Source organism: Centruroides sculpturatus, unplaced genomic scaffold (assembly GCF_000671375.1).
Source record: "Centruroides sculpturatus isolate CEXI.00-Female unplaced genomic scaffold, Cexi_2.0 scaffold617, whole genome shotgun sequence".
Lineage (NCBI taxonomy): Eukaryota > Metazoa > Arthropoda > Arachnida > Scorpiones > Buthidae > Centruroides > Centruroides sculpturatus.
This window is the reverse complement of record NW_019385101.1, coordinates 230,064-255,545: the sequence shown is the minus strand read 5'-3', so window position 1 is coordinate 255,545 and position 25,482 is coordinate 230,064. Positions and strand designations below refer to the sequence as shown.

Sequence of the window (25,482 nt, the reverse complement as noted above, 5' to 3'; positions counted from 1 at the left end):
CAGCCGGATGACTGAGATGGTTAATGCTACTGCTCTGATGAGTCTGGGATCAAATTTGGATGTTTGAAAAACCCCAGGAATTTTTCATGGGCAGTCTGTACTGGTGTAAGTTTCACCAACTTTTAGGGGAAAATCAGTAAATCCCACGCCAGGAAAAGCCTAGGTGCTGATTGTATGTGGATGATGGTGCCGAAGGCAAAGATATCACATGTCCTTACAACAAAACTCATTTATTAGAGAAAATTATTGCTTACATGAATATTGACAGATAATTCAATGTCAAAAGGATATTCCAAATATTTTGCACTGTCCAAAATAACAGAGTTTGCTCATCAGCTCACTGTTTGGAGATTTTGTGATGTCCAGTGATGGTTCTAGTTGGTTTGAGATGGCCTGGGGCAGAGAGGAGGAGGAGGATGATGATGAGGTAGTCCATCGCTGGGATGGTGCTCGTTGAAATGGGGAAACAATGTCAAAGTTCCGTTGCGGGATACAAACTACACAGATTAGTCATGATTACATGACTAATCTGTGTAGTTTGTATCCTGAATCTCAAGGTTGAGATGCGAAAATCGGCATCTCAACCTTGAGATTCAGGGTTTTTATATCTTTTCTTCCTTGAATCTCACCTTTGATTGGTTCTAGTTCCCTTGTCTTGCTTTCTGATTGGTTTTTCCCCCTGTCTCCAGGTGAAAACCAAGACTGGTTCAGGTTGCGAGAAAGGTCCATTTCAAAGAGTTTATTTGACTCTGACCGGGAGATGTTGATGAAATTATGAAACCTGCACTCATATTTTACTCTATTATTGCCTCTTCTCTGACGTTTTTGAATTGAAACAAGCTAACATGATGTCCTTTGACCATCAATGCTTCCCCTTTTTCCAATTTTCTAATTTAGATTGAAAGTTTACAAACATTCTATCAAAGTTTCATCTCTCCAGGTCAACATATATCTATGATCTATTAAATGTGTGAGTCCCCAATACTCCTTGTTTATCTCCACATCGTGTTTGTTTTGACAACTACAGTTTTTTTCCACTCTCTCGTTTTAGTTTCATCTCAGGAATTTTTATATAAACAATGCAGTTTTCATGATTTCGAACCTTGTTTGGAACCTCACACTAGCTATATCATGCCCTGTCTTTCAACACAGAGTTGTTCCCAGAGTTGTGGATTCAGAAAAAAGGCCCTCTTAATGCCCACAAGGCAGAAAGAGCTAATATTTTTAGAAAGTTTATTAGATTTTAGATAGTTTCTCTGATTTTATATTCAGAAATAAAGATTTAGTGTTTCATAATTTTATATTTGTATTGTTTAAAATAATACATAAGATCAATTCAGATAAAATAAAAAAAATTGTTGACATGTTTAATAAATTTTTAAGAAATAGATTATAAATAAGTTGATACATTTTATTAAACTTGTACACAAAACAAAAAGTCAAGAAATGCTATTGAGAAAAAATCCAGCAATGGGTTGTGTAATTTTCCCAGCTACAACATTTAAAATTGCATGTGGCATTATCTGTTATATTTTATTTAAAAACTTTTTATATTATTAATAATTATAAAATAGCAAAAAGCTTAATTTTGAAGATAGAGATTGAGTTTTATAAAAAAAATATGTAAAATACTAATAAGGAGTAAGATCTTTATTAAGTCTAACCCTACTTGAGATATGACACACACCCCTGTTTATCTCCCCAACCTCTTGACCTTTAACCACCAAAATTTAATAGCATTAATCTCCCTAATACACAAATCTCTTTGCAAAATTTCAGAAATTTTTGACAAAAAGCGCAGAAGTTATTAAGCTTCAAAGAGGGTGAACAAAATTGTGCCCTCACATATATATGCCCCCATCCATATATACAAAAAAACCCCAAAATTTTTTGCATTTTTCAACTTTTCAAGGTTCTCTGAGTCCAAAAATATAAAATTATTGGGGAGGGGATCATATTTTTGACCAATCACTATACTTCCTTCTGCTATATATAACAGCAAGGAAAATTAGATAAGTTTAAGTTGTCTGTTTTCTTGGAGACCAAGAAGACATTCTAGTTAAAGCCTTACTACTTTATGGCATTCCACTCCTATCAGGAGAATCAACACAGTTGATATCCCTGATTCCAGTTAACCTTTTTTATCTTGATCCCAATGAAAGCATGTTATAATTTGTACTGGTTTTTTAAAGTTTTATTTATTTTATAATTGATTACTATCATTATATGTATATTTTAAGTATAATTATGCATTAATTAATTAAAAAATGAAATAAATTAAATGAAACTTGATTAAAATTGTGTATAACATTTTTATAAAATAAATATTTAATAATTTACTGAAATACAGTATACTAATATATAGTGTTTTATAAACTATAAAATATATAATAATAATAATATGGAGTTAGTGATAATATTTTAATGTAGTTTACAGTAACATTGAATAATAAAAAGGATAAAACAGGAGAGACAATAGAAGTTGTAATAAGAGGTAGACCTGGATCATATGTTGGATTGGCTGCAGTTGACAAAACTCTTTATGATATGCAAACTGGAAATGAATTAAATTATGTGAATGTAAGATTTTTAACAGTTTTTAATACTTAATAAAAACTTAATATTGAGTAGATCATTATATATTTGTTATATGTAGAATATAATTCTAAAAGTGTAATCAAAAAACAATTCTTTATTACAAAATTAAGCAAAAACTTGCAACAGACGTTTACATATGAATAGTAAATGTATCAAGAATAAGCCAAAATTTAAACAGTTTATTAATGAAAAATATGAAAAATAAATATTAATAAAATTAAAAATAATATTGATAAAAAAACAATTATATAAATATTAAAACTGTAACCTGTTAATGCACATATTTATATATGATAAAGTTTGAAAATTATTCAATGAAGATAAATTCTCTGTATTTAAATTGTTTCATTCTCTACATCCTTATATAAATTTTCAATATATAATATATTGAAAATTTTTTAATATTTCTGAGACTATATAAATAAAAATAAAATACAAATAATAATATGCAAATTTAAACATTTTGAGCACATTCTGTTATCAGAAAATTTTTTAAGCATGAGCAAGCTGAGGCTCCTCTAATTGTTTCTATGGTCTAAATTATTAAGATGTTTAAACATATTTACATCATAAGTAATTTACAATAAATATAGGTATTCAATGCAAAATATCATAAAGCTATAAGTAACAAATTTGAAAATTAATTATTCATGGAATTCACATTTTTTTTACAAATCTTCAGTTTCTTTTTGTAAAATTTATGTAACACTGGATGTTCAGTTCAATATCATGTCAAAACAGAGTCATATGGTTTGTTATTACAGAAAGGTTGCCCATGTCTGGTTCAGAATTTTCTGAAAATAAAACAAATTAAATATGTTTATAATATTCTTATATATAAACTTGTCTTTTTCTGTAACAATTACAGTTAATTTTCTATAAATTAAATGAGTGTAATTTAAATTATCATATATATGATAATTTAAACTTTTTTTTTTATACTAAATTATCAATTGAAACTTGTGTTAAATAATTGACTTAATTGACATTATAGTTTTCTTTGCATTTTATTATTGTGCATTAGAAAAAAAAAGAATCAATATTTATACTAATTTTATTTTATCTTTTTTATAGATTATTTTGCATTGTATCACTTTAGTTTTTGTTTTAGTTGGAGAATTATAAAATATCATTATCAAATTTTTTTGAACTGGAATATTTTTGGCAGATTTAACTAAATACATTATATTTGTATATAAATTTTCAAACTAATAAAAATATTTTATTTATGAAACAATTCAACATAATTTTTAAAATATGAAATTTTAAATTTTAGGTTTTGGAAAAAATGAATAGTTTTGATGTTGATATAAATGGTACTCATAGTTTTACATGGTATTCTCAAGAAGGAAAACCAACTGAAATAGCCTATTTCCCATCTTCAACTTATGGAATTGATACAAATAGGACTTTTGAGGTAAACATGATATCTGAATAGTTCCATAGATATAATGTATGTTAAATTCAAATAAAATGCTTAGCTTGTTTCAGATCAAGTGTGAATTTTATAATGTTAAAAATTTTAATTTAAGGTTTACATTTTCAATTAGATTAATAAATAGTAATCCTTTCATAGTAGAATTTTATTTGTTTGAAAATATATTGTATTTTATATTTATATTTGCTACAAAAGTCAATAAATATTTATACTACAGATACATTTTCATTAAAAGTGAAAAAATATAAACATATACAGTGGTACATCCTCATACTTCATTCACTTCAGAATTTGAGTGATAAATTTGAGAAAAATTCATTTCAGAGATCAAATGTTGCTTCAAAGTTCAAACTGCACACAATGAAAAATGCACTCTAAGCATAAAAAAAACCTCTGAAGAAAGAATATAATCTCAAATTAGTAATAATGTGTTAAAATTCACAACTGTTAAAATTAAATCACACGTGTATGTTAAGTATTAACAATTGTTAAAAATAAGCAAAAACTTTATTCAACCAAATATAACCTTTAATTATTAATCATGGCATTGGAGAAATGTGCAGAAGCAACAAAATCTAACTAGTAAGAAGAAGGCTTGAAAAAAGCTAAGATGAAAAAGGAACTTAACACAAAGCATGAAATCAGTACACATGTGGTAGATCAGGCAGCCATATTTAAGATGCCAAAGTTGATGGTGTGAAATCAGTTAATGCAATTTTCATTTTGTTATACATTATTTATGTATTATATTTATTGTTTTTATGTTTTAATTTATTATTAGGACATTTAATTGTGATATTTTTATTTTAAATTATGTATATTTACTTTTTAAGTTTATGGAAATGGGTATCGTATTAGGGTCTGGGAATGGATTAATTTGCTTTCCATTATTTTTAATGGGAAAAACTGCTTTGGACTTCAAACAATTCAGAGTTCAAATGGCCTTCTCAAATGAAGTAAATCTGAAGTATGAGTTAACCCTGTATATATTTTCTTAATGAAATACTTATATATGTGTGGTGATTATGTGTTTATAATAATCAAGACAGGAATCTGACTCCCTGATGAGATTGAATTTATTACACAGCATATATACATCAACTGGTCTGGTTGGACTCTTGTGCCAACGTGGCTTTCTTCTAGGGCCTGTTGCCAGGCTCCTGCTCCTCGCTGGCTTGTTGCCAACTGAGGTTACAAACAAAATTTACTAAGTTGCTGCATATGCTTCTAATTGCTTTATTAACAATTAATAAATATCTAATTAATTTTTTAAAATTTAACATTTTTATTTTATAAAAATTATTATTATTGTGTTATATATAAAATAAATAAATAACTAATACAATAAATGATTTATTTTACAGTATGCTGAATTGTTAGTGTTTACAGATGCTATAATAACAAGAAAACCAGGTTTGAAATTTTATTTGATTTTTATATTGATATATTGAAAAATAGCTTTATTATGATCAATTTCAAAATTTCTTTATGTGTGTGTCATAATTACAGTATATTCAATAAAGCTTCTGTTTTCCATTGGCTTTTGTATCTTATTTTCTCTTAAGTATCATCTAATTTTTAAAAGTTTACATATTTAAATTTTCAATTAATTAAATTTTATTGACTTAAGAGCTTTTTACAATGGGAAAGAACATAAAAATATACATATTAATACTTGTTCAGTCAAAAAGAAACTGGAATTATTTTTTTAAGCAAATCACTTAATATTTTTTGAAATATATCCTCCATGGTTAAGTCATTTTCACTGCTTCACAAGATCTTTTATTCCCTTTTTATAAAATAGCATGGCTGCTTGCACACCTGTGTCATGCATTATTGAATACCCAACTGTTGCAGATTAGCCATGGCTCACATTGCTAATCTGCAAACAGTTGGCAACTTCATTGATAGTGATGGATCAGTTACTCTGAATCAAGACATTTGCAGCAGCAATGTTAATGTCAGTTATGGCCAACTTGGTCTGCCACTATGCAAGTTGTCCAGTACTGATTGTTGTTCTATATGAAACCTCTTGGCTCACTAGAAGACTTATATTTTTGACAATGCATTCTTGTATAAACAGTAACTGGTCAATGATGATTGGTTACTGTTTATACAAGAATTTCACTGGGTTTAACTCTTTTAAAAGTCAGAAATTCAATAGTGAATGCTGTCTCTCCTTAGTTGGTCTCTCACTGTAGACACTATTTTCTGGAGTAGGTTATCCACACTGCTATGAAGTAGCAGTGATGCTACTATATGCAAATATTTGTAGCCAATGCTCTTACATACTTATCAAATTTTGTTTTTCCAGTATGAATGCTTTATTTTTAACAAAATAATTCTGGTTTCTTTTTGACTGAAATTTGTTAAGGATTGATAAAAAAAAATTGGCAAATTTTAAATAACAATAATTTAGTCAGAGTTTTCTGTTATTTGGCATTAATTGAAATGAATACTTAATATCTAATCTTTGAGATGGGCTGGGGTTGAGCAAGAAGCAAATTAGTGAGTCAATAATAGATCTTTGTTAGTACCACATTAAGGACATAAGGATTCATTATTATATTATCATTGTTTTTAATTTAGTATTTATTGTTGTATTTTATTCTCCAAGTAATGGAAAATTAATTCTTATACAATAAAAGTTGATTGATTGAATTCAGGATTTATTTATTTTAGATAACTGCAATGCTACATTGGGATATGCTTCTTGTTTAGATGGCACTTGTTACAGATTTGAACAAAGATGTGATGGTCGTAAAGATTGCAAAGATGGTTTAGATGAGAATTCATGTAAGTAAAATTATCTGAAATTAGAGTTAAAAAAGAATAATCTGAAAATGTTTTAACAAATAAAAAATTAAATATCTTTTTAAAATCTTAATATTTCAAAAGATATTATTATATTAAATGAATAAAATCCTCAATTTTACTTTTAAAGGAAGAATGTATATATTTTGGTTTTTCACTTCCTTCAAATATTAATACATTTATAACTTCCCTTTAATCTAATGTATTTTTATCTGTCATAGCTGTATTTAATTTTATATTACTTTTGTAATTTATTAATAGGAAAATTAATCTAGTTTTTAAATTTCATATCTACTTTCATTCTGAATTTATTTTGGAATTAATTTGGAATATTTACCATAGTTTTGAGCATATAATCTATGGCTTGCTTATCTGTATTCAAAATGTTGCAGGCTATATGTTGATTTTAAATTACAATTATGAACTCACACCTATGAAGTAATAGCTACTCCTATTGATGCAGGAAATACAGTGAGATGGGTTATGCAAAGGTTTTATTTTTGTTCTAGCAATTTTCTGTAGGTTATATGCATGAAAATATAGTACATATAATCAAGATATGCTACATAATTTATAATGCTACATATGTAGTATATTTGAATAATGATGAATTTTACTCAATTTTATGTCATTCAATATCATTCTATTTATACCATTCTATTATTATTGTACTAAATTTTCATTCATTTCATTTGCTGGTTGTTTGGTTTCAGTTAAAGTTGTTTGAAGGTTTGTAATCTTGTTTTTGATAAAATTCAAAGAATATAAACCTAGCATAAATTTTGTTCTTGTAAGTCAGTGGTACCTTTATTCATTAGCGTACCCCGTGACATGTCATATCTCTAGATTGTACCCCGTGACATGTCATATCTCTAGATTGTACCCCGTGACATGTCATATCTCTAGATTGTACCCCTCATTTAAGAAATTTAGTGAGTAACCGTATTGTTAATTTTACTTACATATTGTAACTTTAAATTAAAGAAAAAAAACCTAAAAGAAAAAATGTATAATAAAGTTGTGATTGTTGCAAGGAACATTTTTTATCTAATAATTTTTTAATACTATTAGTTTGTGATACATAATATATTATTTTTTCTGCCATAATAACTAACTTTTTTCTGTACCCCTAAACAACCTATCGCGTACCCCTAGGGGTACGCATACCACAGGTTGGGAATCGCTGTTGTAAGTGGTCATTTATTTTATATAATACTAATGTTAGCTCACCTCAATTTATCCCAGTCTCTGGGCTTTCTATAATTTGGGGTTGTGGTTGAAGAGTATCTTAGAATCTCTTCAGTTCATTTACTACAGCGATGTAGAAACAACACTATCTGTATTCTACAATTTTCTTTATGCTGTTTGTGGGCTTTAAGTTATATTTTAATCTTTCTGCCGTCTTGTCCATCTCTGCCAGATCACAGCCTTGCAAATATGGAAAGATGATGTAAATTTGTCACCACTTTTCACATTTATTTGTTAACTTTCTGCTTTCAGTTTATTTTATTTCTGATACTATGTTTTTCTTCCTTTTCTGCCTCAAATTTGTCTGCATTGATATGCAACCCTAAGAGGAGTGTACAAAACAAGCTGAGTTTACAATGACAACTTTTATTGCTGTTTGTTTTTCCAACTCTTTTTCCCATGGACAATGAATTTATTAGATACAGGCCAAAACAGTACAACAGAATATACGACGATCTCATCACTTGCTCTATATCAGTAAATTCTAATTATAAGATAATTAATGAAAACTTTTACATATTTCCCATATTTTCTTTTTTGGCCTGGGCTACAAGTGGAATTTGTAACAAATTCTACTTTGATCTGTTTTGTGTTAGATAAAATAATTACTTTTAAGCAAATTCCATATACTAAGGCTTTAACACTAAAATTGGATTTGGATCATTCTAGCTCTGAGATTCTCATATAACAGTAGTTATATTATCTATAAATATCAACAACTCATAGCCCGAGTAGTAAATACATCACCAAACGATCGCCTAAATATCGGGCTATAATACGGCTAATTAAATGATTGGAATAAAGTAATTTGACACTAGAGGTAGACGTTAGGCGCCATCTCTTAAGTAAATTAATAATTAAATAAATAAATCAATAAATAAATTTAGAATCTTCTGGAATAAAAGAACTGGCCCGNTATAGCTGAAAATTTATTTATTAGAAATTAATTAATTTTCACTTATTCTAATAACTTATTTATATTTTTATTAGGTACACAAGAAACTGATTTGAAGTTTTCAAATTTTCGCATGTATCGTCTGAATCATATCCAAAGACACTATGATAATTCATGGTTATGGGAAAACATTAACATAGGGTTAGTTTATTTATATTATTTTTTTATTGATTATTAAAAGTAATTTGATTTTATTTTTTGATAATATAGTTAAAGCTAATTGAATATTTTTAAATTTTGTTTTTCTAATTGACTAGCATTGTTTTGTTTGCTGTTTGATAGAACTGATAAAATAAAATTAACCTGCTCTCTTGATTATTATTTTCATTTTACAGAATGAATCTATAATTGTGACAGTAGGCATGACATAAAATATTATAAATAACTTTATATGATATAATGCAATACTTAGAGAAAACTAAACACAGTATAACTAAATACATTTTATGTCTGAAATAAAATATATACAGGATGTGCATAAAGTCCAAAACCAAAAGAAAAAATGAACAGGAACACATTAACACTAATATTAATTAATGAATAATACCTTTACAAAATGTGTTCAATAAGTTCACCCTTATTGTCTAAACATTGCTGGAGATGTTTAACTAGGTTTTCCTGAATTCTGTGCAGCATTTTTAAATCCAAGGATGCTTAAGTTCTACTAACTGTAACTAAATTCTACTAGTTAACTGTTAGAGTTTTTTGCTGGTTTGGTGTAATAGAGAGTTTGTCAAGCTTCTGAAGATGATACAGATTTCTGATTTGCACTGTATACTCTTTCATTCAAATAATGGAAATTTTGTAGCTTTTATAGTGGAACTTTTTAAAGGAGAATCATCTCCACCCAGTCTTCCTCACTCAGCACCATCACTGTAATAAGAAAAAAATATCCCATTAGTTTCAGACTGTATTCTCATCTTGTAAAAATATGTCATTATTTTTCTTACTATTTTGATTTATAAATACAAAATGTGTAGATGATGTTATTTATTATCTCTTAAGTTTTATGGAATCATACCAATATTTTACATATGGATACACGATAAATATATTTTAATGACTTGGAAAAACTTGATATATATGTTTTAAAACTGTATATATAAATGATTGGATGATATAAATTATAAATTATATATCATCCAATTATTATTCAATATGAATTGTGAAGTAATGTAGTAATTCTAGAAATCTGCAAGGTGATTAATGATTTGCCTTTATTTTTGTGAACTTTTTAAAGTTTTTAAATGTTAATAAGTGACCGGCTGCCTTCATATTATATAAACAAACAAAGATTATAAGGGAAAAAAATTATTAAATTTTATAAGATGTAATGTAATGGGATTAAGAAATGAATAAAATCATAAACACTGGATATGCACTTGTATTTGAATCTCCACCTGTGGTTGTTTCTTTATGAATACATACAAATTATATAGCACTGAAGAGGGTTGAGAGTTCACGTCAACTCAAAATGCATATATAGAAGGAAGAATTGAATAAATTGTACATTTTAACCTTTGGATATTTTACTTGCTGAATGAAATATTATTCCTATAAATATAGGATTATTTAGTTAAAACATGTAAGAATGTAGCAAACCTATAATTAAGAGATATAATTTATTTATAGTATATTTTAATTAAATATATCATTAGTTAATATATCAAATTTGAAGTCTTAATATAATGTAAAAATAGATGAGAAATGTGGCATATAATATACTAAAATTTAAGATATTCATATAATAACATAAACAACCCTATGTAATTTGAATTGCTAAATGAATTGCTAGATTATCTATTGGACTACAATAAAATATTAAATTGCAGTTTATAAAATATAAAAATATGACTTAACTTTTTAAAACCTAAATAATATATTTCTCACAGTTTATATGTTTCTCTTAACTTAAATATTCCTATTTTTATCCAAATATCTTTTTTATTATTAGATTTTATTACTAAATTGTCATTTATAGAATTTCAAATTATATTATAGAAAAAGAACTAATCAAAAAAATTTTTTAAAACTTTTTCTGATCTCTATATTCTTAAATTTCTGTCTTGAAATTTAAGAATATAAAGAGATCAGAAAAAGTTTTTAATGCAAAACATCATTCTTTGGCTATTTGAAAATATAAAACAGAAATTTAAAAATTAAATTTTTATAATTTACGTTAAAATTAGTATCTTTAAAATTTTAATGAATTTATACTTTATTTTAGACCACTTGGACACTATATATTCAATATTCCTGTCCCTCAACTTCCTGTTCAATGGATAATTACTGCATTTGGAGTAAATAATAATGAAGGGTTTGGTATCTTAAAAAAACCAATTGAGGTAAGATGTTATTTTTAATTACCATTATTTCTATAATTATGAAAATAATCTCTTATCTTTTACAGTTTTACAGCATAAAGCCTTTCTATATGACAGTAGAAATGCCAAATCAAAGTAGACAAGGAGAACAAATTGGAATAAGAATAAGTATATTTAATTACCTGATGGTAGAGATTGAGGTAATTGAAAATTAAAATAAATAAGATAATGTAATTTCTAACTAACTTACAAACTTTTATATTTTATTTGTGATAGGTTTTAGTAATTCTTGAGAATTCTTTAGATTATAAATTTGTCCATGTCGGACCATTTGGTTATGTGTCATCATATAGTCCAAGAACATCATTTGGAGAACATCAACATTTAATATTTGTAAATATCTTTTTCACTATACATAGGCTGTAATATATTTTAAATTTAGTGTCATTAGATAATTCTAATGGATTTTGTTCTTAAAGTTAAATTTTATAATTAATTTTATTTAATAATAACTATAATAATATGTTTTATTGTTAAAATGGAATATAATTACTTGCCCTAGATAATTATCATAAATTCGACTATGTATTTATGATAAACGAATTCTGAAAGAGTCGAATTTTGATAAACGCTTTCTCATTCTGCAAGTTTGTTGATTCTTCGCTAAAAGAAAATTATCATAAATATATTTCATTTGTTTATTTAATATTTTGTATTTCTAAAAGTAAGTTTATAAAAGAACATACAGTCGACCCCNAATTTAACTTTCACATCTTTTCAGATATAAATTTAATATTTTATGAAACTTATTATTACGCGAATGTAGACGTTTATAATAATTTTTGTGATGTTAATCTTAGTTAAATTATTAAAAGTAATTTGATTTTATTTTTTGATAATATAGTTAAAGCTAATTGAATATTTTTAAATTTTGTTTTTCTAATTGACTAGCATTGTTTTGTTTGCTGTTTGATAGAACTGATAAAATAAAATTAACCTGCTCTCTTGATTATTATTTTCATTTTACAGAATGAATCTATAATTGTGACAGTAGGCATGACATAAAATATTATAAATAACTTTATATGATATAATGCAATACTTAGAGAAAACTAAACACAGTATAACTAAATACATTTTATGTCTGAAATAAAATATATACAGGATGTGCATAAAGTCCAAAACCAAAAGAAAAAATGAACAGGAACACATTAACACTAATATTAATTAATGAATAATACCTTTACAAAATGTGTTCAATAAGTTCACCCTTATTGTCTAAACATTGCTGGAGATGTTTAACTAGGTTTTCCTGAATTCTGTGCAGCATTTTTAAATCCAAGGATGCTTAAGTTCTACTAACTGTAACTAAATTCTACTAGTTAACTGTTAGAGTTTTTTGCTGGTTTGGTGTAATAGAGAGTTTGTCAAGCTTCTGAAGATGATACAGATTTCTGATTTGCACTGTATACTCTTTCATTCAAATAATGGAAATTTTGTAGCTTTTATAGTGGAACTTTTTAAAGGAGAATCATCTCCACCCAGTCTTCCTCACTCAGCACCATCACTGTAATAAGAAAAAAATATCCCATTAGTTTCAGACTGTATTCTCATCTTGTAAAAATATGTCATTATTTTTCTTACTATTTTGATTTATAAATACAAAATGTGTAGATGATGTTATTTATTATCTCTTAAGTTTTATGGAATCATACCAATATTTTACATATGGATACACGATAAATATATTTTAATGACTTGGAAAAACTTGATATATATGTTTTAAAACTGTATATATAAATGATTGGATGATATAAATTATAAATTATATATCATCCAATTATTATTCAATATGAATTGTGAAGTAATGTAGTAATTCTAGAAATCTGCAAGGTGATTAATGATTTGCCTTTATTTTTGTGAACTTTTTAAAGTTTTTAAATGTTAATAAGTGACCGGCTGCCTTCATATTATATAAACAAACAAAGATTATAAGGGAAAAAAATTATTAAATTTTATAAGATGTAATGTAATGGGATTAAGAAATGAATAAAATCATAAACACTGGATATGCACTTGTATTTGAATCTCCACCTGTGGTTGTTTCTTTATGAATACATACAAATTATATAGCACTGAAGAGGGTTGAGAGTTCACGTCAACTCAAAATGCATATATAGAAGGAAGAATTGAATAAATTGTACATTTTAACCTTTGGATATTTTACTTGCTGAATGAAATATTATTCCTATAAATATAGGATTATTTAGTTAAAACATGTAAGAATGTAGCAAACCTATAATTAAGAGATATAATTTATTTATAGTATATTTTAATTAAATATATCATTAGTTAATATATCAAATTTGAAGTCTTAATATAATGTAAAAATAGATGAGAAATGTGGCATATAATATACTAAAATTTAAGATATTCATATAATAACATAAACAACCCTATGTAATTTGAATTGCTAAATGAATTGCTAGATTATCTATTGGACTACAATAAAATATTAAATTGCAGTTTATAAAATATAAAAATATGACTTAACTTTTTAAAACCTAAATAATATATTTCTCACAGTTTATATGTTTCTCTTAACTTAAATATTCCTATTTTTATCCAAATATCTTTTTTATTATTAGATTTTATTACTAAATTGTCATTTATAGAATTTCAAATTATATTATAGAAAAAGAACTAATCAAAAAAATTTTTTAAAACTTTTTCTGATCTCTATATTCTTAAATTTCTGTCTTGAAATTTAAGAATATANGAAAAAATAACCAGTTAAAAAGTTGAAATAGCAATAGTGTATGTACATAGTAAGTCAAGTGATATTTTATTTTGTCAATGTACTGTAAAGGATGTTATGGTCAGGAAATTTGTACAAAGTTGGTCATGGAAAGTCAGGAAAAGTAATGGAATTTAAAACAAAAAAAACAAAAATTTGAGTAGGAACCCTGTATCTAAAAGCAGCATTTCTGTAAAACCTTTCATTAGTCAAAATTATGTAAAGCAAAGAACAATTACCATTAATTTATATGGGAGCATTCCAAGTCTGAAAATTAACTTATTAAATCATACCAAATAACACAAAAATGAGAACCCCCTCCAGTAATAAAATGAAAACCCTCTCCAGTAAGTAAGCCTTAAATTATGAAACTGTCCTCATCTCAAAAACTAATCAAACCATACTTGACTATTTTTAAATTCCATTTTCACAATACTTTTATCAGCATGATGGAGATAAAAGTATTGAAAATCTATTATTTCTGTTCAGCTTATTGAAAAGACTGGCTGATTTCTTCTTAATTAAAGATAAGATAATGGAATATCATGCTTTGTACACCCATCAATCCACTCGAGTAAGAGATTTTATATTTTATCATTTTATTTTTGCTAACAGATGCACAAAATAAAATGACATAAGACATAGCTGCTTACAAGGTGGCTTAACACTGAAATCGTTTCCAAGGGAAGTGCTTGGAGATGTCTCTCACTGTTTGTTGCTCAATTTCGCAATGCCTCTAAAACAGCTCTCTTGAAAACAAATGCTAAATGCTATTTTTACTTTTTGCTTTTTTTTTCAGAAAGGTGAAAATCATCTTTGGATTTCTTTTAGTTAGCAAAAACAGGTGCTAATATAGGTCTTTCTTAAAAACAAAGTAATATAAAGTGAACTACTTTAATTATTTAACTAATAAATAATCTTGTCAACTTAAAATCATAGAAAAAAACCAAAAAACAACTTCTTAAACTTGTTTTTTGTTTCGATTGGAACGACTTGTAAGAAATCGGATTCCTAATAAATTGGAATGTATCTATATCTTATAGGGGGGTCGACTGTATACATGCCAGTTTTCCTATTATCTACAGGGTTTCTACACACCTGGAAAATTGGAAAGTCAGATTTTCATTAGTGTTTGGAAAAAAGGTCATGGAAAGTCAGGGAATTTGTTTCTGTGGTTGCCTTGTTGATTTTGTTTTCTGACAGTATGGCTAACCAAATGTAGCTGTATGCAGGCAGCAGGAACTATTGTGGTACATTGAAACTCATGAAAAGGGGTGCAAAATATTTTTAGGATCCATAATTTCACTCAAACATACACAAAATTTCCCCAAAATTATAGTGCACAAAATATACAAGCATACAACAGTATTAATTGTGATTTTTAAATTTTAAAACTGCTGTATTAATTATGCAGCACAGTAGAGTCTCGAAAACTCGGCCTAATGTGGACCGAAGGGTGGCCGAGTTTGTGAAAATGCCAGGTTATCGGGAATGGAGTTTAAAAAAAATAAGTATGAGTGTTTCCTCAGAAAATACTGTACTGTACTTGTATGTATTGTTTACTTGAGAATACAACAGAGAATAAACTGCCCAAATACCCTTAAACAAAGAAAAAGTACGTCCTTTATGAAGGCATAGAGCCTTTACNTAATCAAATTATGAATTTGTTGAATTTAAGATGGTTCATTATTTAATAAACTGAAAGTTCCTTAGTTTTTTTTCTTACTTTCTTTATTTAGCTTCTTGTTTGGATTTGTATTAAGTTATTATTTCAGCAGCCTAATTGTGATAAGTTTGGGAAAAAACAGCACTATGACTTCTGTATGTTATAACACTTTTTTTATTCTTTTTAAAAAAGAATTAAAAGAAAAGAGAGTTATAACATACAAAAATAACATACAGAAGTTGTCGTGATAAGTTTGAGAAAAAACAGCACTATTAGGATGCCGAAATAATAATTTTCTTATTTTGTTGGCAGTTTTTTTATTCTATAATGAATATTTTAATATAAAAATTGTTTTTATTTTAAATAAATTTATCACTTAGATGAAAATAATATATATTACAAAAAATAATTCTTTGAATTTTTATTTGTAAAGATTAAACCTGGAAAGACTGCCATTGTTTATATGCCAATTGTTCCTACAAAACTTGGTGATATCAATGTTACCATTACTGCTAAAACTCAAGTTGCTAGAGATTCTATAACTAGGAAACTACATGTAGAAGTAAGTGTTTCATTAATTTCTTAAAAGTATACATATTAAAAAAGTCCTGATATAATACTATAAATGACATAGCTTGTCTAATTGGCTGTCTAATAAGCTTGTCTAACTTTAAGTCTAATTTGGACTGATATGGTATTCAAAACATGTTAAAACAATAGTAATCTTTATATAGATGTTAAACTTTTTCATTTTATAAATTAATTAGTGTATTATTTATTATAGTAAATGACTAGATTTTTATTATTTTTAAACATTTTTGTTATTGCATTATATAAATTATTTATTTACGCTTTTCTTCTAATTTTTAGGCTGATGGTATAACACAGTATCGGCATACTTCACTATTATTAGATTTGTCACAGGGTGCATATTTACTGAAATATTTAGATACTAATATTACAGAGACACCAATTGTTCCATATCAGGCAGATAGATTATATATATTTGGTTCAAATCAAGCTTCAATATCTGTTGTTGGTAAGTAAGAAATATATCTTAATGTAATAATTGTAAATATAAAGTATTAATTCTACAACAAAATAATAAGATTAAATGAAAATATGAAATATTAAAATAATGAACTTATATGCTATTTGTTTTTAGAATGTCTCATATCTCATTGAAAAGTTTTATGATTTAATCATAACATTTATAATGTTCTGCAGATAAATTTTCCCTAAAATAGTTAATCTAACATTAAAATATACTCTTAAATTTTGCCATTGGTTAGATACACTATTATATACTAAGATATAATTATTTATATAGAACTTTATTAATATTCTTATTTCATATGATAAGACTAAAACTACTATGTGAATATATAAAATATATTTTTATGAAAGTTCTCTCTTTATGGGTTTTGAATGAAAATTGTCTTGGGTTCTGTAGTTTGACAGGAATTTTGAGCAGCTCAGAAGGAATTTTTATAATCTTCAAGACTTAGAACAAAACGAAGGTGTTAGTGGATCAATGCTAGCCTTTTTTTTTTTTTAAGGTTTAGACCAATACCAATTTGATGGCTTATCTGCATTTCTGCTATAGGCATCAATAAAATTTTGTCCATTTCAGAATAGCCATAATTATGTTATTTTTCTAGGCCCTTAATGCTTTAGTTGCCAATAAAATTTCAAATAGAGAATACATTTTTAGTTGAATCATATTGAATAGAGAAAAATTTGAGATTTTAATTTTATAACTTTAGATTAAGAATTACTTTCCTGTACCAACTCATTATAATACTAAATTACAAAGTCTTAGCACTGAAAGTCTAGAACTGTCTGAAGATCTTTAGTTTGTCTGAATACATTACAGATACAATATGTAAATGAATGATTTCAATATTTAAATTATTAATAAACTAATGGCTAATGTATATATTTCAAAGAAGAGGTTTTGTCAGAACTAGTTATGAAATGTAAAAATAGAAATTAAATTATTGGAAAGTAAAAATAAATTAAAATAACAATAACAAATGGAAATAAAATAGTTGGCAGAGTATAGAATGTAATAGTTGGAGAATATATTTATCCCACTGTAATATCAAATAATAAATTATTTTTTTTTTACAAAAATTTAAAAATTACAATAATTAAAATACAGGAAAGATTGAAAAAACATTTAAAACTAGTATGAATTTCAAGAAAAGATGAAAATATATTTTAAAGGCTCAACAACGATTTAGTTGTTTTCAATATTTGTGACTACTTTCAACATGTGAAAACAGAAATAACAGACATATCCAGTTTTTTATTTATTAAGACAAATCTAATCAGCATATTTTTTAACCCACAGTATGAGAATTAAATCACTGATAGTGGAAGGTTAAATCTAGAAATGACATATAGTGAATAATAATATTAACTTGTGATTTTAATTGTATTCAAAGTTTAATTGAAAATATGAATAAAGTTGTTAGAAGTAATGCATTGAGATTTCTGGAGAACAGAAATTCCTTCTTGGACTTTGTAAGTATTATGAAGAATCTTTCTTTTATTCATGAATGGAAGTTACTTGAAAAAAATTCAAACTTTTTAATATACTGTATTTATTTCTTTTCTTTGTTCATGGAATAGCATTATTTCCTTTTTTTTCAAAAATTGTTCTAGACAGATATCTCATCAGCTTTAGTTGTAGCTGTAAGATTTTTATGAAATTTGAATTTTTATTATAAACATATACAAACATCTCAAAACCCAATAAATTTTAAATTAATAATATGCCAAATGACTGGCATATTAAATCGGGTTACTTCTTTGTGATTATTTTAAATTAATTTCTAAATAAGTTGCAGGTTTGAGTCCCACTCCAGACCAATTCTTTTCTTCCAGAATATTCTAAATTATGTATAAATATTAAATTAATTATATTATAAACTGGATTTTTCTTCTTATTGATTTTTTACAAAGTCAGAAATATGTCAAGATTTTTATATCTTCTAATAAGAATTTTTTCTACCTTATTTTTACTACATTAAAAATTTCAAATTGATAAAGTTGATTTTTATTTTTAGGCGATGTAGTAGGTCCATTATTCCATACTATGCCTGTTAACGCCAGTGTACTCTTAAGAAAACCATCATGGTGTGGAGAGCAAACCATGTTCAATTTTGCTGCTAATCTATTAATGTTAAAATATCTTCGATTAACTGGACAAAAGCAACCAGAAATTGAAAAAGAAGCATTCTACTATTTAAATAGAGGTTAAAAATAATGTAATTTTTAAAATTATAATTATAAAACTAAAATACTTTTGTTCAAATGAATTATTTGGTATTTAGGTTATCAACAGCAGCTAAGTTATCAATTAAGTAATGGTGCATTTACTGCTTTTCGTGAAAATAAGGAGCCAAGTGTGTGGTAAAGTGAAAAATATATATTATCAGATAAATTTTTTCCAGACAGATTTCAAAATTTCTATGTTGGATTTACAGGCTGACAGCTTTCTGCATTAAAATGTTTCAAAAAGCAACCTATCAAGAATGGGAAAATTTCTTATATATTGATCCAAGTGTTATATCTCGTGCTGCAGAATGGATTTTAAATTACCAGACAAAGGAAGGTTCTTTTTATGAAGTATCATTATATCCACTAGATAGAAAAATGAACTTAAGTGTAAGTTGTACAAAAATTATCTTAATAATTAAATAATAGAGCATTCTCTTTTATTAAATAATTCTTATCCAGAAAAAGTAAAAGCTGTTTAATGGAGAAATTCAATTTGTTTTTATTTATAAATTTCATAATTTGCAATTCAGAATTAAATGATTAACACATATTTTATTAGTATTTGCTTTTCCAGTTTTATATGATAGATACATTAACTAAATTTTCATAAACTTCATAAACATATATTCTTGAACAGAGATTTTTTTTCATAGTATGAAACTTTGTTGAGAAACTATTATACAGTTTGAGACATTTCAGTAATTTTAAAATAAATTCTAAAATATGTATTTTTGGTAATTTTAGGTTTTATCTTTAGTTATTTTAAATTTTAAAAAATTACATATATAAACAACACTGCAAGATCATGAAAATTATAGCAGTCTTTATTATAATTATAACAATTGATATATGAAATTCACAATAGAACTTTGACGATATAATGTAGATATAGTGAATATTAAAAAAATAAGTTTATCATCAGGATAATACTTTCAGGAGCTAAATTTCATTTATTCTTTATTAATATAAATATCTTAAATTAATAAATTATTAATTACAGTACATTATGAAGGCAAAATTAGAAAATTACAAAAATCTAATCCAATAAAGATTATATCTAATGGTAACTTACACCTTAAGAGAAACTGATTTTTGTCACCAGTTGCCAGCAGAGATCATTTATAGCTCTTGTATAAACTATTTATAAACAACTGTAAAGTATATTTATGGAACTTCACTGTACTCAGCTTATTATTTTTATTTATTTTATCTCCTTTTGAGCATTTGATCATTCATTTTACTGCTTGAAGCAGTTGTTTCATTGCCTCATCCATTGAGCCAACCCTAATTACATCCAAATCTTTTTTCAAGGATATAAATATATGAGTTAATTCAAAATAAGTCTGAATGATTTTTTTATCCTTATTATTAATTCTGTTTTAAAAACAGAAATAACAATAATGATAAAAAAAAGTCATAATGTGAAGAATGTGTGTCTAATATATGTATTATAACATCCAGTTAGAAAAGTAATAAGAAATAATATTTAGCTTATGATTTTCCTAAGAAACTTAAAAATAAGAAACTTAAAATTTTATATTATTGACTATATTAGAATTGTTTTATAATCATTTATAATCAAAGTCATTGTATTTGTTTAACAATTATTTTAAAAGTTTATTTGTGTATCTATATAAAATAACTATGTATATACTTCTAATATGATAGATTTAATTACTAAAACCATTATTTAATTTAAAATTTTTAATGCAAATTTCATAGTTTAAATTGAATATTAAAATATAATATTTTCTTGATAAAGATTCTTTTGGTTGAGGTGCTATATTTTATAATTCTTTATATACTTTGTTCTTAATTTTTAAACATGTTTAACATATATTATTTTGTGTGACAATTTTACTTACATACATATATTTGCTTTTTCTATAAAATTGGTAATTTAAAAATTTTAACCTTTTAGTCTGAATTTCCTTACGATAGAGTTAAATTTCGAAATATTTCACTTACTGCACATGTTGTAATTGCTCTTGTGGAAGTGAAACATATTCAAGATGTAAGTTATAGTTTTTATATTAAATATTTTCTATATAATTTCAATAATAATTATTTTTAAAAAAATTTCTGTAAATATTGATGTTATTTAGTTACATTAGCGTTCTGATTTAAAATCTGTTTTCAGGCAAATGATGTCATGTAATAACGATTATAGTTTTGGACTTCATGATAGTTTACAAAAAAAGGGAGATAAAATATCTGAATTAAAAACAAAATTAAAATTGTTTTTAAAAATGTGACTTTACAATTTTACATTTCAATAAACAAATTTAATTTTATTTGATTATATATTGAATAAATAAAAATGACATATTACTTTTCTGAATTTTTAACAATCAGAATTTAATAAATTATATACATTAATTTTTAAAATATTGTAGGATGTCAGAGTGAAAATAGCAAGTGCACTTCTAAGAGCTGTGCGCTACTTGGAAACTAATCTAAACATAGTTAAACAATTTGATGATCCTTATGAATTAGCTATTGTAAGTTATGCTTTAACTATAGCTAATAGTGCAGATGGACAAGAAGCATTTAATCTACTTAACAGTAAAAGTAGAGAAATGAGTAAGTATTAAAAGAAATAAATATTGGAAATAATTTTTTTAACAAAATAATGACACTTACTTTAATTTATTTGTATTTGAAAGCTATTTGTTTATTAATCAGTTGTTTTTCAATTATTTTAATTAATAATAATAATAATTTTATGTATTGTCAATTATTAATAACTATGAATCATGTAGTATCATAATTACATGAAAGCAACAAAAAATAAAAAAGAAATAATAATTTTAAATGAAACTAAATGATAGTTATAATTTATATGATAATTTCTTTCATGTAAACTAGAAATAGAAAATATAATAATTTCTTCTTTTAGTGTTGAATTACAGTACAATATTTATTATAATATAGAAAAACTTATTTTAATATTAAAATAATTTTGCTATGTATTAAATTTATTTTCAATGATTTATTCAATGTATCACTATAATAAACAAGTTGGCAAAATACACACAATTCTCAAAATTATTGTTATTCAGCTCATTTCAAAATAAATTTTCTGAAATCTCAACAACTATTTTCATAACATAAATTTTTATTTTTCATGTATTTTTCATTTATAAAGCAACTAAAATGATAAAAAATTTTAGTGGGTTTTTTCCTATTATTTTTTGGAAAATTCACTAATATACTGTATTTACTTGCACATAAGACGAGGTTTTTATTCATTTATCACAGGTTCAAATTCCTAGGTTGTCCTATATGCACGAGTGAAAGATTCTTTGTGTTTTTGCAAATAATTTTTGTGAATCATATATTCGCATTTTTTTACCGGATACTCACCCTCTTGTATTTAAAAACATAAGTATATTATCTGGGTCATTTCAATCTTTCTTGTATATTGTCAAGAATAAAGATGAATAGTAATAGGAAAAGCAAAGCCTTTGAATGGAATTCCAGATTGAAATTCCAAAATCACATAGGGGAATGATATAAATTTTAATCCATTCCCACATGAAAACATGATTATTCGGAAATCAGAATTCAGAGAAACTCTTAAGTGTAATCGATGGAGAGTGAATTTGACTGTTACAAATTGGCAAAAAAAAGGTTCCCAATTGTCCAGCTTTACATGAACAAATTATGTTGTCGATTTTACAAGATTTTTCCTTAACGTTTAAAGTAAAGAGGACAGTATGTTGGTTTGCGGTAAATCAATAGACCTCTTGTTGTTGTTAGTTAACTAACAACAACAAGGGGACTGTTGATTTACCGCAAACGTTTAAAATGCCAGTAATTTTTGTGGGGCAATGTGTGCATTTACATTCATTTGATATTTTACTTGTGATTAAACAAAATAAAATTAGAATTGTATTAATAAATCAAATTTTCTTTATTTTGATCTTTAAAGTTACACCTCGTCCTATATGCGAGGTTGTCTTATATGTGAGTAAATATGGTAAGTAGTAAAATAGACATTAGACTTTATAAAATTTTATATAAAGATCATTTATAGGCAGTATTTTGAAATAAACTTCAAAAATTTGTTATATATATATTAAAAATGAATTCATATATTTTATATATGAATTCATTATTATATATAATTTATAAATTAAATAAATGTGAATATTACAATAGACTCTATTTATTGTAATCGTGGATAATATATCATTCAGTTAATGTCAAAATTACTAAACTCCAAAATGTAAAAGTTAAAATACATTATAACTTCAAACTTAACTTATTATTATCATTATCAATATCTTCAGGTAAATAGCCTTTTTTAAGTTCTTTCTCTACAGTACTATCAGTCCTTAATTTATGCTTTACATGCTAAATGTTAATTTTTTTAATCATTATTTGCTCAGAATAAAATAGTTTAAATTGCTAGCATTATATTAATTGTTGTTAAAGTTGGTAACAGATACTATATAATTTATCCATTATTAATATTAAACAAAACTAAAAAAGAAGAACAGCTAATTAATGTTAGAAATCTTTCAAAAACATTTTCAGTCTTTATTTTGACCAACTTCAGCTCTTTCCAAAAGAATGAAGATCTTATTCATATGCTATTCCAAATATATAATTTAAATATTTAAATTTAGAGACTGATTTTCCTGTATTAAATAAAAACAAACACCAAATCAAAGTAAGTACATATTGATACTTAAAAATTTAAAGTTCAGTTATAATTATATTTACAATATTAGATCATCATATACAATAACTAACACTGTGGAAGTCATCTAGGTACTTAAGTTCCTGATTTTGACAAGTGAAGATATTTTCACTGTTTGTGATTATGGTTATCTTTTTCCTTCCATCAATATTGAAGCTCCTCTATCCCTCAACAGGAATTTAATATGTTGGATCTACAACATAAATACATCTGATTATGTTGGGTCATCTTGACCTTTTTCTCTTGAACTTATATTATTATTGGAATGGCAACTTTTAAATTCAGAAATCTGGAGTTCCTATGGACTCACCACTTTGGATGTGCTAAAAATGTTAGTCTCATGGCTTAAAGGGCCATCAGGAACATCTAAAAGTTATTTTTAAGTATGTTGATAACATATGGTACATTATTACATAATATTACATACATTACATAGTAAATTATATTCCTAATATTACATGTCAGAAATTTAACAGCTGAACATGGTTTACCAGAAAAACTAACCAACTTGCTTATTTCCTTGGTAACAACTTATGTAGGAAGCATCCAGATACACCATTAGTGTTTCTGGGTGCTTCCTACATAAGTTGTTTTGGCAATATCCAAGAATATCACATAGCAGTTGATGGTAAAACATATGCCTTCAGTTATACAGCTGTTATGTTAAGGATAAGGATACTAATAGAAGATAGAGCAAGAGTATATTTCTTAAAGAGCAAAAAAGTTACTACTTCATAGGTTCTACCATAAGAAACCTCTCCAAGAGAATGAATGAGCACTATGTGTCTGTTAGTAAAGGTAAAATCCCAGCTGAAACATCATTAACATAATGGCCATATGATCAAAATGTAAAAATCCTATGGAATTATACTTGAATAATTAGAGAGCATAACTTCATTCCACAACTTAGAATTCTAATGTAGTTGTACATACATTATTTTAACAGAAACAATGAAATTATTAACAGACAAAAGCCCACAATCTTCCTAAAATATGAATTTTGTTAATAGACTTGTTAAATTTATCAACCTATGACAGGATACTAGGTAGCCTTTCAGTTTTGTAATTTTTGATTTTTTAATTCTTAATATTTGGGTAACAATTTACATGTTAAATTAAAGAAGTTAAATTTGTAATGTGAGTACTTTGGTGTTTTAAAGGTTCTAATTCAAACAGAATATTGGAATTAGACTTAAGACTGGAATTAGTTCAGATGTTTTTATTTACTATTAAAATATCATTCTGGATACAAAATGTTTATGCATTTTAGGATCACTATTGATATAATTGCCTCTTCAGAACGTTTGTAATTTTTTGTTTCTAATTAAATTGTCTAAAATATGTTGTTAACAAATTTTAGGTACGATATTTTTCTTTTAGCATAGTAATTTTTATTTATCATGATTATTCAATTTTAAATGTGTTAAAAAAATATAAATAAATAAAAATCACAGACATTCTGAAGAGGGAGTTATATCAATAATGACCTTAAAGTGCATAAACGTTTTGTACTAGAATGATACTTTAATAGTACATAAAAGCAGCTGAATTAATTGCAGTCTTAAGTCTTCACCTGTTTGAATATTAGAATTGGAAGACTTAAAACACCAAAGTATTTGCATTACAAATTTAAGATAAACGGTTGA

General features: G+C 25.7%; 1 protein-coding gene across 1 annotated transcript in view; it reads left to right on the top strand.

Annotated features, from left to right (window-relative positions):
- LOC111634709 (CD109 antigen-like) overlaps positions 1-25,482 on the top strand; it is an 85,204-nt gene that overhangs the window by 55,014 nt on the left and 4,708 nt on the right. Inside the window, exons 15-29 of the mRNA XM_023379543.1 lie at positions 2,431-2,580; positions 3,875-4,015; positions 5,401-5,449; positions 6,719-6,832; positions 9,089-9,194; positions 11,281-11,398; positions 11,464-11,577; positions 11,654-11,770; positions 16,274-16,402; positions 16,711-16,879; positions 18,915-19,103; positions 19,182-19,260; positions 19,335-19,515; positions 21,050-21,142; positions 21,525-21,711. Of these exons, the coding sequence (XP_023235311.1) occupies positions 2,431-2,580; positions 3,875-4,015; positions 5,401-5,449; positions 6,719-6,832; positions 9,089-9,194; positions 11,281-11,398; positions 11,464-11,577; positions 11,654-11,770; positions 16,274-16,402; positions 16,711-16,879; positions 18,915-19,103; positions 19,182-19,260; positions 19,335-19,515; positions 21,050-21,142; positions 21,525-21,711 (1,936 nt within the window). The remainder of the gene's footprint in view (positions 1-2,430; positions 2,581-3,874; positions 4,016-5,400; positions 5,450-6,718; positions 6,833-9,088; positions 9,195-11,280; positions 11,399-11,463; positions 11,578-11,653; positions 11,771-16,273; positions 16,403-16,710; positions 16,880-18,914; positions 19,104-19,181; positions 19,261-19,334; positions 19,516-21,049; positions 21,143-21,524; positions 21,712-25,482) is intronic.